This window comes from Chironomus tepperi, unplaced genomic scaffold, assembly GCF_022539635.2.
Source record: "Chironomus tepperi strain 1889 unplaced genomic scaffold, CSIRO-AGI_Ctep_v1 contig_100, whole genome shotgun sequence".
Taxonomy (NCBI): domain Eukaryota; kingdom Metazoa; phylum Arthropoda; class Insecta; order Diptera; family Chironomidae; genus Chironomus; species Chironomus tepperi.
In genome coordinates this window covers 1879054-1893935 of record NW_027226222.1, presented here as the reverse complement: position 1 = coordinate 1893935, position 14882 = coordinate 1879054, and the positions used below count along the sequence as shown (strand labels likewise).

General features: G+C 32.6%; 1 protein-coding gene across 2 annotated transcripts in view; it reads right to left on the bottom strand.

Annotated features, from left to right (window-relative positions):
* The window catches only part of Ncc69 (sodium chloride cotransporter 69), a 49818-nt gene that overhangs the window by 6884 nt on the left and 28052 nt on the right, over window positions 1-14882 (bottom strand). For both annotated transcript variants that reach the window (XM_070635908.1, XM_070635909.1), the window contains exons 3-10: window positions 14275-14389; window positions 4581-4731; window positions 4136-4494; window positions 3457-3571; window positions 3232-3389; window positions 2761-3161; window positions 2587-2688; window positions 1144-1985 (exon numbers count right to left, since the gene is read on the bottom strand). In XM_070635908.1, the coding sequence (XP_070492009.1) occupies window positions 1144-1985; window positions 2587-2688; window positions 2761-3161; window positions 3232-3389; window positions 3457-3571; window positions 4136-4494; window positions 4581-4731; window positions 14275-14389 (2243 nt within the window). The remainder of the gene's footprint in view (window positions 1-1143; window positions 1986-2586; window positions 2689-2760; window positions 3162-3231; window positions 3390-3456; window positions 3572-4135; window positions 4495-4580; window positions 4732-14274; window positions 14390-14882) is intronic.

Genomic DNA, 14882 nt, shown 5'->3' with positions numbered 1-14882 from the left:
TTACTTTTCAATTTCAAAAAATTTCTATCTCCATCTAAAACTAAATCAAACTAATAAATATCAACATGATTAAATCGATAAAGCACAGCTTGAAACCCATAAAGTTAATAATTTTTTACACAATCTATAATATCAAAATCCCATAGTCCACGTGCGATATCCAATCTATCCTTTTGACTCTTATCAGATTAAACTTTAATACAGAATAGTAAGAGAGAATTCAATTATTAAATTTATGAAACTCGCACGTGCCACCGCAACGGAAAATGGAAATTTTCAAGTGTTCGTGAATCGGAAGCTTATGGTAGACACTTTGAAATAATTAGTTAGCGCTGTAGGAAGTTCATAATGACAAAAAAACAAATGGGATGAAAAGCTTTTTTGTAGGATATTATTACATCATTGCTATTGTTTATGGCCTGCATGTATCCACCCACATCTGATTAAAAATATTCAGCATTATTTACATTATGTCTATTACTTCTATAAATGTGGCATAAAAGTTCTTGTTATTAAAAGGAGAAAAAGAACAAAGGCTAACAATAGACTGGCGCAGAGGACATAGTTCAGGGTTGAGGAATTGGAGGATAATGCTCTGTTGATGCTGAACAGTTCCAGATTTAGGAACTAATCAGATTTACTGACAAATGATTCCGATTCCATCAATTTAGTCAATTTTTTGTACATCTTCATGATCTGTACATGAATTTTCATTCTTAACATCTGTTCTGTCTGAACTTTTATTGTTCAATCCCGACAGCTGTTCAGGAAGTCAGAACCAAAATAAATCTCATAAACATATCACTTCAAACGTTCCCCAAACTCGCGTAAGCTCCAAAAACAAGCTTCATTGACAATCCCTGAGGAGATGTAAGTAAAAAAGTCAAAACGTGTAGGACGAACTTGCTCGTAAATGTCTTTTACAGTTTGTGTATGTGAAATGAATTTAATATATATTTCAGCATAACGTACATCATTCTTCATCATTCATTTATGCAGCAGTTATTTCTTGTTTTCATTTCATTTCTTATTATTTGTGCTTCTTTAGCTTATCGTGGATGTAGGAAAGAATTTAAAGGAAATTATTTTCATCATGCTTAACATTCTCAACATCCATTTTTAGTGTAGAAAAGCGTATCTTACCTTGTGATATGTTTCGACTCAACGAATCGCAACTGCCGTGGATTGAATTATTTTTCTCTCGTACTGCGGTGGTAAGGTCAGCGGAGCTATCATTTGATATTAATGTTTTCGGCGCTTCCATAATATGACGGGGTGCTTCATCGCCAAGAATATTTGAGACATCAAGTCCATTGGGAACTCTCAAAATTGCTACAGCTAGATACATATCAAATGCCTTATGTACAACATTAAAATAACGTTCCAATTCGGCACTGTCACATGTCTGCCAATCATGCTTATATCCCATAAGTAGAATATTTGGCTTAAGCTTTCCAATGCCTGATGCTTGCATTAATGCACGACTGCCCATTTCAAAATCATTATCATCGACGATGGAATAGAAACCTTTCACTTTATGACGCTTGAAGAAATCATTGGATTTTTTCAGTAAATAGTTTCGATACTTTTGTGAGATTTGCGTTTTCATGATATGTCCAAGTACGAGAAGTGACAACTTTTTCGTAAGCAAATATCCGAATGTGACAAGTTGTGGACGGGTATTGGGTGCACCTGACAGTACTAATATTTGAGGACGATAATTTTTGACATGCTCCTCAACATAATTCAATTGTTGTACACTCATCAGAGCATTCTTGTATGTTTGTGCTTGTGTTGAACTTCCCCAATTTACATCTGGTTTACGATATGCGACAATGAGATAAAGTGTCAGAACCACAGCAAACGTAAGAAGAGCTGTTATCCATGAAATTAAAAACATTACAGCAACGCATAGTATGGCACCGACAAGACTCAACCACATATTGTAATATTTGAATTTAGGTCTCCATCCTATTGGCTTTGCTCTAAAGTAAACATGAGGGAAAATAATATATGGCATTAGATTATTGTTCTTATTTGTACTGTATATAAAGTTTGTTGAACTTTTTTTTATTGTTTGTACGATTAAAAGCTCTTATGTCATGACTTCTTTAGATTTAAAGTCAAAAGGGGGCGTTTGTAAATGACGTCTTAAATTTGAAAGAACAAGTGGGATTAAGATGGATTAAGCTGAATTTGAGAGGAACCTTCAAGTCAAATGTTTTAGGATCATCATTTATGAACGCTCCTACTCTCATTTACATCAGTAAGGGACCGTTCACTCACTACGTAACTCAGAAATTGACTCCTAACCTTAATCTCCTTCTTAGCCAAGTCTCCAAGGAGCCCACAGTCCCTAAAAGGACCATTACGTAACAAGTGAACGTCCCCTAACCAAAACCAATGAATATTAGCTAGAAGCTATCGCTAGCTATCAGCAAGTAAATACAAAGTCGCGGTTGATGACTAAATTTAAGAATTATTTTGTCAATACTCTGCCAAATCAAAAAGCTTCACAAAAAGCTTCAAACGATAAATTCTATGTAATTAAATAAAAATGAAAAATTGTAACTTAATATAACTCACAAGCTAGCATGAAATGTGCTGAAGTTAATGAGCGTGTATGCTGCGAGGAAGAAATTTGAGATTAATGGCGCAATTGCGTTCAATTCACCGACTAAAATGAATCTGTAAAGGAATGGAAAAATTAAAAGTTTAAATATTCTAATCTTTACAATAAATACATGATGTATGCATTACCCGATTGCAATAATGAATGTTAAGACATAACCGCGTACTGGCTCATTATTTTTTCCAAATCCTTTTGCAAACCATTTAATTTTAGGGTAAAGTTCATCCTTGCAAAGCGCTTGAAAGACTTTTGGTGCAGAAACAAGAGATGCAAGTGCAGAACTTAATGTAGCCGCAAAACATCCAGCATATATCAATGGTCCAAACAAAGACACAAGTTCAATGACTTGGAATGAATTTTGTAAACCGTATTCACATTTACGGTCGGTACAATCGAGGAATGTTCCTTGAATGTAATCTGTGAGGTTTCCCGTTGCATCACGTACAACGCAGCTTCCAGCCATGACTGCCATTCCAAGGTATGAGAGTGTTGTGAGGAAAATGGCAAGCAATGTACCTTTTGGTATAGCCTTGAAGGGAAGAAAGCAATATGAGCAGAAAATTAGATTTAATATTTTTAAGAAGTAAAAATCTCATTACTTTTTGTGGATCTCTCAAATCACCACTGATGTTTGCGCCAGCTAATATTCCAGTTGCTGCAGGAAAGAAGATTGAAAATACTGAAAAGAAGTCGTGCGTTTTATCCGTTGACTTGTCGTGTCGATAATCCGGAAGGAAGTTTGTTTGGAGAATTGTCACTGAAAATGGATTTTTATTTCATATATATTTCGAGTATTGAGATGGAAAATTGGCATTGAAACTCACTGTTGTAGCCCAAAAATCCCTTCGCTCTATCTTCATCACTTTTTGGACCATAAAGAGAGCCAAAGATGAAATCGCAAATAGCAGCCAATAGAATGAAAAGTAATACAATTTGTGCCTATTCAAAATTCGGCAAAAAGAAAGGAAGTAAGTATTAAATTCAATGATTAATGGTTTTCGGATGAAGAAGCATTTTTGATGATTTTGGCAACCCTAACCTTAAAATTATGAATTTTTAATTTTAAAATATGAGTTTGTGATCGAAAATTGAAAGCTTAACCTCAAAAATTAAAGGTTAACATCATTTTTCGGGAATTTAGCCTCAAAGTTGAAAGTCTAACCTTAAAATTCAAGCTTAGTTTTCATTATGGGGAATTTAACCACAAAATTGAAAAATAAACCTCAAAATTGAAAAATACAACAAAATTTAAGGTTCAACTTATATTTTTGGAAATTTTACCTCAAAGTTTAAAATTTAACCTCGAAAATATGGTTTAACGTTAATTTTTGGAAATCTAACCTCAAAATTTACTTAACCTCAATACTAGTGAACTAATGATTATTGATAGAATGCAGACAAACTGCCATAACATCAGACTCATTTCTTATTCAAAAATTCATTCATCATCCTTGAAATTGATCTCCTTTCATGTTAAGAAATAAAAAAAGATATTTTTCAAACCTTTGCCTCCCATTCCATTCCGATGACTACAATAATCAATAACAGCAATACTGTAAGACTTCCAATGATTCTGGTATCTTGCACAGCTCCATCAATAATTGTAATTCCAAATGAATTCCATAATAATGAAAGCAATGATTCGCAAAATCCCACAATATACATGGCAACAGCAACTGCATTTGCGAGAGAGAAAATTAAACCAATTGAACCACCAAATTCTGGTCCTAGAGAGCGACTTATCATGAAGTAAGTTCCACCGCCTTTGATAATACCATTTGTGCTAATAGCACTCATAGATAATGCAGTAATTGTTGTAACACATGTTGTAATTAGAATTAATAATAAGCCTTGGTAAATGCCTGTGAAATGGGATACAAACAAAATTTATGGAAATGTTGTTATTACATGCATGAATTCTTCTTCAATTAAAAATTTCCATAGCTACCAGCTTGTCCAACAACCCAACTCAGACGCAAAAACAGCATAACACCCCAAATGTTTAGTAAACATCTCATCAGAACTCCTTTGATCCATCCAAACTTTACAAGGCCTTCCGTCAACCCTTCAGGGTCCATATTTGAAGGCATTGTCTGTGCCTGAAAACAAAAATATATTTTTTTAAGGTTAGATTTAATTTTTATATTGATAAATAAATGCAAAGTTTAATAAGATTAAAGGCAAAAAAATTCACACAGCAAGCGAACATTCATAAAAGCGAAACGACGAAAGGAATTGGGGATAATTGAAAGAGTAAAAGAGCGTAGAAAAATTTTTGGTCATGATTTTCCTTCCATCAAAGCTTAAAGCATTTTTTAGCGCATTTTTGAGAGAAATTAAGCTTTTAACTTTACATTGGGTTGGTTTGGTGGCTTGCTACCAATTCAGTTACTGGTTAATTGCTTAGACTGGGAGCTTGAAACAACCTTAAAAGCTTTAATTTCTGATTTTTAAATTTTCCATACAAAAAACACGTGTTTTTATCCACTTAAAAATTTAAACTTTTTTTAACCGTTAATTTTTAAAATAAAATTGACCGTTATTTTTAATACAATTTTTAACGCATTTCCAAACGCTTGTCCTTTTTGCTAGTCAAATAATGATCGCTAGACAAGAATGCGTTTTAGTCTCTAGATCAACAACACAAGGACTCATAGCATTTTTGTCCTCCCCATCGTTAATGCTTTTCTTTATACTTCATTAATTTTTTTTTTCAGCACATTCAATAATTCGCAAATGAAAAGGATGACGAATGAAAATTTTTTCATACTTTTTTTATTAACGCGCTCATGCATAATTGATGAATTACTTAACAATAAGAATCATTTAGGCTTTCCACAGATGCTTGAGTAGGTTGCTTAATATTGAATTAAATGACACGGTTTAATTAAAATAATCCATTTGATCTTTACAATTAATTAAAGAAATTTTTTTAAATACTCTAATAAAATTACGGCATGTCAAAAGGTTCAATTGTATTTTTGTCGCGCTTTGAAGTTCTTCTTTTGGTGACTCATCGTTCACGAATATGTTCTATGCAGTTCAAGGTTTTTGGTTTTGTTTTCATCAAGATATTATCACAAACGGAATGCTTTTCTGAGAAACCTAAAGCATTAAGTGCTCAAAAAACGATTTAGATCAGGAAAACTGGGGAAGGGGAGATTAGAACTCTGAATTAACTTTTTGATCGTCACAATAAAAACAACAAAGTCACAAAGAAATGGATGTTTTGAAAACAGGAACTTAAAAAAGCTTTAGGATTTTCTCAGAATTCAATTTAGGGATTTTAGGTTCACTTATGACGTGACGAGGAAAAATCGGCAGATTTTTGACCTCACACTCCCGAACAGCATCACGTAATTAAGGAACGACTCCATAGGTACATTTAGAAATTAGATGGGTGGAGGAGGTGATGTGTCTCAAAAGTTTATTTTTAGCGTCACGTAATTTCCGAATGCTCCTTATTCGGATAAAATACACTAATTCCTTCATATTCAGCATTTTTAGCTGATCCATCAAACAGTTTTTAAGCTATCCTGAGTGGATCAAGCTGTAATGAGTCGACTGTTGCCTGGTTATAAGCTTGACATTTCCCTTAACATACAATGAGCATATTCACAGACAATAAGCATTCTCATGAGCATAAACAATCAATATAAGCGAGGATGGTGAATTTTGTGAATCAGATCATTCTTATGAGCATGCTCCTTGCATGTTCGAGTTCATAACAAATACCACAAATGTTAAGTTCAAAGCAGTTTATTGCTAGACACACAGTCGACTAATTGCAGTCAGTTCCACTCGAGTAACACTGCATCAACAAAAAAAGCTTTTCATGATAACAAGAGATGTAACTCATAAGTACACCCTTCAATATATTTTAGATTATTGATTTTCATGCATGTCTATTTCACACAACCTCTTATTTCAGGTTCACCAGAAGAAAATACATTAGAAGAAATAAATGCTGAATCTCAAATTTGTAAGATAAAAATAATAAGAGTGTGCCTTAATATTTTTTTTATGACAGCTTGTCTAAATGCCACACGTCAAGGCTTTATCTACTTTTCAAGACATAAATACATTTTGTTGTACAAAATTATAGAAACAAACAAAATGTTACATATGTGCATTTGAGGAGATTCTTGTTAACAAGTATCTTCTGTTGATATCACTAGCAACTTGAGTCGATTGAATGTGATTCAAAATCATATAATGATAACAATTAAAGTCAGCATACAATACTATACTCCTGCACAATATTTCTCCTATAATGATTGAATGGATTCAATTTTCTTAGAAGTTAATTAATTTTAAAGTGTGATGATGCAGACAATAGAATTTATAAGGAATGATATTTATAGTGTTATTAGTGTGTAGGAGCTAAATATAGAATTTCAGAGGTTGTGTCTAAAATGACGTCTTTTATGACGACATATATTAAAGTAGTACTGTTCAGAGTGGACCAAAAGATTTTCAACTGACATTCAAAAAGGAATAGATTAGGATTATAATATTCAATGACCAATTCAGTGCAAATAATGAGAATGTCACGAGGATGGCTAACGAATTCTTGTAAGGAAGCTATTGATGAAGCTATAAAGAGTCAGTATTGCATTTGGTATTGAAAATTCACGTGTGGTGCTTAGCAATAGGGCCAGTTTCAGGCGACATCTGAGAGAAGTCATGAATGACCTAAATGTTGTTCATTGGATTGTGCCGCTCGAGTAAGTAATTTCCCAAATTTCAACAAATTCCGAATATTTCCAAACATTTTGAATTATTTATTTATTATTTAGGAATCAAATATGTTTACCATAGAAATGTAGGTATTGTCTGCTAACAATTTGTATGGTACACAAAACCAATTTCTAGTACACATTTGTCAAAAATGTTGTAATATATAGTGTATGAAAATCTAAGGAATGCTGTCATATCCAAAGCTTTTTTATGTAAACGAACAATTTGTGGTAAAAAAATATGTGAATAAGGTACGTGAATTTTCAGTAACGTGTATAAAGTTCAAATATTTAGATCAATTTTTCATTTTTGAACTGTCATAAAGACAGCAATACAATGATGTATGAATTAAGTCTGTACATGGTGACATGTTGACTATAAATATCATGAAGAGATGAAAAGAAGATTAAACTCCATTTATGTGGAAAATCTATTGGTCATGCTGCATTTTTTATTTTGTTAATCTTGACATTGAACGTTTCTTTTGTTATTTATGATACACAAGATTATTCTTGAAGTATATGTACAGATATAAATATCTTTAACTAAGTAGGTTTATTGCTCTTGATATTGTTTCTGTTGTGTCTAAGATGTGCCAAAGGATTTAAAATTTGTTACATTTAATCTGACTTTATAAATGGCTAAAGAACATGAGGACGGCAAAGAACTGATGGAAGGAAGCTGTTGATAGAGACTGTATTACATTTGTTATTGGAAATTGGCAAGTTGTACCGTAAACAACGGTACAGCTAGTTTCAGATGCCATCTAAAGGAAGTCATTGATGACATTTCTGAATGACGATCTGTATGGCCTGTGAAGTAAATAAGAGACGGCCTGTTTCACTAAAGTGGATTATCCTCGATTTCGGATTATCCACTTCAGTTTTTTGAAAATATCTCAAACATTTTGAGAGTTTTTGAAGATATATTTTGTAATTTTTGTAGAGCATACTTTAACTAATGTTTTCATATATTTGGAATTTTGGGATCTCAATTATTGACAAATTTATATCAATGACATTTGCTGTAAATCTAGTAGATTTGACTGAGAAATTGAATAATTAATACATCTTAAGGACCAACCAAAATCAAGATATATAGAATTATCAAGGCCGGGTCACATTATTATAAACTGAAATCAAAACTAATTCAACTCTTAAAATGTTGAAGATATTTCCAAAAAACTGAAGTGGATAATCCGAAATCGAGGATAATCCACTTTCGTGAAACAGGCCGAGAATGTTTGGCACCTACGTAACGATTATAGGAGGGGAGATGGATCTACAATTTTGTTCCTAAGTACAAATTTGGTTCATGATTTTGTTACCAAGCTTTAAGTGCGAATGAAGTTACGAATGAAGTTCCGAATGACGAATGGTCCATAAATAACCATTAAGGAACTTGATTTAATAGTGTATATTATGTTACACCTGAGTGACGGAGTCAACATTGATACTTGAATAATCTGAGTGATAAGGAGAAACTGAAGTTTGACATATGTACATAATAGTCAGTTGGCGCACCATATCGCTATCTAAAAAATTCATATCTTTCGTGAGAAAATAATTTATCAACTTGACATTTGACTGAACTTCTCATGTCGACAAAAAAAATGTTTGAGTTGTTAGTGCGCAATAAATAATACTTTTCGGATGTAAGTGGATTCTTGATATAACAGGAACCTAGACCAAAATTGTTTTATGTTACATCATTATTTTTGTTTCTTTTTAATCCTGAAAATCAATAAGGAGTTTGAGATAAAATTCATTTCTTGTAATCTAGTGCTGATGCTGCAAAAAGCGAGCCATTAAATACAGGCACCTGAACGACATATGCTGTAAAAAGCCGAAAAACACGTATCAGGCCGGTGTGAGCCTTTCACCTGGATTTCACCGAATCTGACCTTTAACCGGAGTCATGTGCTTCCCAGGCACGGATGCACCTGAAATTCATGAATCAAATTGGCCATTTATTGTACATTTTGAAATAGACAAGATTTAATGCTAGCAATTTCCAGCATTACATAACATCAAAATGACCCGATTCAGTAAAATTGTAGACTGAATATCAATCAGATAACAACACTGACAGAAATGATTAATTTTATCGTACAATATGAGTAAATAAACTCTGCATCAACATTGTTGTCTATGCAAATTTATTTCCATTCAAAAACTTTTTTTTTTCATTGTTCAATTGTTGACACTGACCATAGACATTTTATGGTGATAATAAAAATGAATTCAATCCGAATAAATATATATTTTTTGTAATTCAGCATGTAAAACATTAATACGTTCTATGAATATAATTCAGCTAATAGCGTAATAATGGCAATAATGTTGAAATGAATGGTTATTGAAAACTGAGTCTCCGGAGATAATGGAAACTGTTTTGTTGATAGTATTTATGTTCGTAATTTACTATCTAGTTATAGTGATGGATTTATGTATATTTGGTGAATTTTGATCACATTCTTGTGTAAATACCTCACTGTCTAGGTCTGTGTTGTCAAAATTTCATATGCCACGCACATTTAGGCGGTAAGCTATGATCAAAACCGCACACGGCATAGCCAAAATATGTTCATAGCACACTTGTGGGACCATAGTTTAGAAAGCACTGTCCCATAGTGTAAATACCTAATTTGGTAGACCATGTCTAAGCCCAGGCATTGTCGTGAACTATTTTACTTGAACAATATCTTTGCTTGGAAATGTGCCTTCACCTAGGCATGTCTATGTAAAGTCAAAATTTGGTGCATTTGCTAGCAAGTTATTTAGTGGCAACCCTGTTGTAAACTACTTCAATAATCATTTTTAAATAACTAGTTCATCATTAAATGAGCCGAATATCCAATTTTATGGCCATCATTCTCATATGACCCTCAAAAACATAATAACAGTCTAACATACAGAACAGCATAAGCTTAAACAACAATTTGTGTACAACATTTTATGGATTTCCTCAACATCTTCTCTACATACATTGAATATTCGCATATATCTGAATGGTAATGACATTCAATATTCATGATTCGAATATATTCGATTGAATAGAAATACAAATAATTTAATTATATTCGCAAAAAAAAAACTAAATAATAATAAAATTTATTTCTATTGGACACATAATAAGGTAATAAAATGAAAATCTGCTGCTGTTATCTGATTTTGTAAATAAATATTGCAACCTAGACCTAATTTTATTTTATTACACACAAAATATCTAATATATGCATGTGTTTTGACTCCACATGAAGATTGTAATTGCAATAAAAGAAGTAAACTCAATATGAAATGATAAAAAGTCACTTAGTGGTAATTAATTAGATACTTTATGGGAAATATATACATTTTCGTGCCATCTCATATATTCACATTGTGAGAATTCGTAAATTAAGCAAAAATTTCTTAATTAAGGCAGAAAAAATAGTGACTGTGAAGAAGTGCTATGTTCAATTAACCTTTTGGGGCATAAAGATCCATGACCTACGATACTAACTTTGCTAATTCGTCACTCAATTAAATACTTGACTCATTCGTTGATAAATATACACATCATTCGCCGTTGCCATATGGTTAACGGGTGAGACAACAAAATTAAATTAATATCTATTGTGCATTGAAGCTTCGCATTTTCGAATGAGTCAACGAATCTATTGTACACATTTTTGTCGTAATTAACAATTTGGTGTTAAGTGGAACATTATTTATTTGAAATTGTGGTGAAAATTTTTGATATTAATGAAATGCGAGTTTTATGATCGCTAAAGCGGCGGATATATCAAGTTCATCCGGTGGAAGCCACTAGCGGATGGCATCAGTTGCATAGCAAAAAATACTATCTTGCATTAATTAAGGTGAAATCTGATTCAAATATGTACAAAATCTCATCTGGTAAAGCACATAATTTCATATAAAGCATGATAATATTTGACAATATTTTATTTGATTCCAATTCCATTAAAATTATCAAAAATATTATCAAAGTGGATAAAGATACATTGTAACTAGTTGATGTCTAGGTAATGAGTAGTTCTAATGGATTTTGGCCCACTTGAGTTAGACACCTGAATAGCACAATTCGGTTAATAAATCCGAAATCCGACACCAGACCGACGTGACTCTGGCATGGCGTCAGATTTAAACAGAATCCGAGACCAAGTTAGAGTATGCTTGGATCTGCAGCTTGGATCTGTATTACAAATGATCAATTAACCAATCTGTGCTATTCGGGATATATGTCCTTACCATTTACTCACTACTGAATTAGACCTAAGGTTGGTCAATGACAAATTTTACAGAACGTTCCGGAGAAAATGTCATTATTCGACCGTAGATCAAGTCAATTACCAAAGATTATGTCAAGCTATCCACTCGGTTTTCTAATTACATGCCAACTCTTGAATAATAATTAATTTAAAGTTCTTCCATGCCGCTTACAAAAGAGGTCAACGTTTAAAGCCCCACAAGAAACAGCCGAAATATTAATGTCATGAAAATTCATTTATGGCAATATGATGCGTATTCATTGAGTCGTTAATTGTCTACATGGAAATATTCATACATTTATTAACATTTCGTGAATTTATGATTCATATCACTCTCATTTCAATTCCAATATTACGTTCAGTTCTATAAACATTTTATCATCGATGATGAAAATTCATAAAATATAGATATTCCTAAATACATAAAAAAAGCTATTTGCAAAATTAAATAGATACGGTGGAAGCTTTATTGATAAATTCTATCAAGTATTATGCAATTGAACATTTGTTGCATTCTTTGGAAGTTTATGAATGAGATGAAATTGCAAATCAAATTTTTAAAAGATTCTCGACTAGTGCAGATTTGAGGAACTATTTTTTGAACATAGCATTGTATGATTAAGTCGTGTTAAGCTATTGTACGTCAAATATTTTATCAATTATCTTTTGATAATAAAATTTCATGTGCATTGATCAATTTAGTAGAAAATATATTCAAATTATTCAATAGCAAATAAATTGATTTGATCAGCAAAATTGCATCATAGAGCTCTGAGTAGAACTTGTTGCTACAAATGGATATCCATTCTCAATTAAGACATTATAGATAGAGCATCCTTTTTAGAACAAATACTTCTATAAATTTTGAAAGTATTTATCAAGAATTTAAGTACCAGCAATTAGAAGCAATTGCTGATATTTTTACAAGAAGAGGCATTCCAATTATTTAGGGGCTTTTGTTATTTTTCTCATAAAACCTTAACAAATTGAAGCTTTTTGTTTTTTCTAAGAAGAGTTTTGAGCAGAAACAATTCTGTCTGGCATCAATTCCCGAGAGGCACAAGAATGCTTTTTCCTTACGGATAATATGAATACCCTCCTAAATAAGTATACCCTCCTAAATGAGCATACCTAATGAATAATTTAGTATCTCTAACTTCTCTGTGAGTTCGAACAGCCTTCCGTGTTCGCTAAGAAATCGCTACCTTGTCGTATGAAAGGTAAGGCGCGAGGATTGCCCTGACTGAACTCGAAGACTAATTTCAATCAGTTTTTGTTGCAGAAAATGCGGTTCGTCGCATTGTGTTTCTAGGGAAGCATGGTATTTGTCTGTTTGAGTTTGTAATCTCGTCTGGCATCCACATGGCTCCCAAATTCAAGCGACTTCTATTTGGTGTTTATGAAACAGCTTTAGATGCACCTTTGCACCTTAAAAACTCCATGGCTGAGTTTTCCTCATTTGTGTAGCTCGGGAAAATAGCTTTATAGCAAAAAAGAGACGCATTCATTTGAAAATTTTAATATTTCACTAAGAAAACAAACTTATAGCATACAACCGAATGAAAGCATCATCAAAATATCTCAAAACGGGAAGAAAGTTTTTCAATTCTTGCTTTATGACTTTTTCAAGTTTAAGAAGTGTACCGAGCGAAAAGTGCAGTTGAAAAATTGGAACGAAACTCTTTCGTATTGTTGAAAAATTTCATAGATAAAGTTCTGTATAATTTCTAAGGTGATGAATCTGATATCTATCTTTGGATATACGCTAAAAGGATATTTCAATATATACCATAAATAAATCGCATAAAAGTCACGATTCCAACATTTTATAAAGAAAGTAAATTCATTGCATTATTCAAGCATGTAAATATTTACTATTTATTCTGTAAAACATCTAGTTCCTCACTATGTTTACAAATTGCTTTTCGTGATAATTCTATTGAAAGGAAATTCAATTTATTTTTCATTAATTTTCTTTTCTCTTTCAGGTTTCCCGTTGCATAACAATGCATTGTTTTAGTTCTGTTGCTTTTTCAAAAGAGTTCAAAAAATTCCAATTTGTAATCTTAAAGAGGAAAATTGGTCAAAGGAAAGGTAATTTCTGGAGTTACTCAAAAAGTTTTGAGCTTAATATTGACAGTACATCGTGCAATAGTTAGGGAATTGTTGACTCTTGTCTTTAGATCGCATCAATATCCAAACAGACAATGAGCATCCTCGCTTAAATGAGCTTGTATATGAGCACACATGAGCATGATCCATGTCTGTCCGATATATCTTCCGATTCAACTATAGTGGATTATCCTCGATTTTGGAATATGCACTTCAAAGTGCTGTCAACTATATAGTATTAAGCGCATGATGCTATAAAATATTGCATTAATAAATTTCACAAACAATCATATCAAGTCGCAATTTAAGCATCCTTTAATATCTTACTACAAGATAAAAATAGTAGACGTGTATTAAAATCTCCCACTTACTTTCATGGAAGCAATAAGGATTGAAATGAGTGAAAAAAGAGGAACAAAAACAAACAGAAAATTGCAATTGATCTTCACAACGTGCATACCGATATGAATCAGTCTATGTACAGATATTTGATACTTAAAACTATTTTTATGCTTACTTTATTTGTTATAGATGCATTATGGAGCTCCTCTAACGTTGGTCGAGTTCCAGCTTGTATAGACATTATATTACGGTAATTGTCTAAACGTGGGAGCGCTTCTCTGGTGAAATGTCTGTGGATGAACGGAGAGATTATAAATAATTTTTTTAAAATATTTTACATGATGTAGTGGGAAGCGTTTTGACTGAGATTGGAATGGTTTTGAGTTCTATTGATTGGTTATTATCGTGAAAATGTTAATTAGGTATAACATCTGGTTTTTAGGGTTCACTTTGATGTCTGGAAATCAAAACAAGATTGTTTTTAACCAAATTACCCCTAGGAAGTATATCATGATAATGACAATATAAATGCGTTGATCGTGGTGACTAGTCAACGTCAAAAATGGCCAATATGTAATCAAGATGCCATGATCAATACATTTGCAACGTCACTCGAAACTCTCTCAAGATCTGAGGACTATTTCAAGACTTGAGAACTCGTTCAAGTTCCGATAATTCACTCAAGACCCAAGGACTTGCTTAAAATCCGAGGACTCACTCAAGAACCAAGAACTAGCTCAAAATCTGAGAACTCGCTCAAGACCCGAGCGACAAGAATGAAAA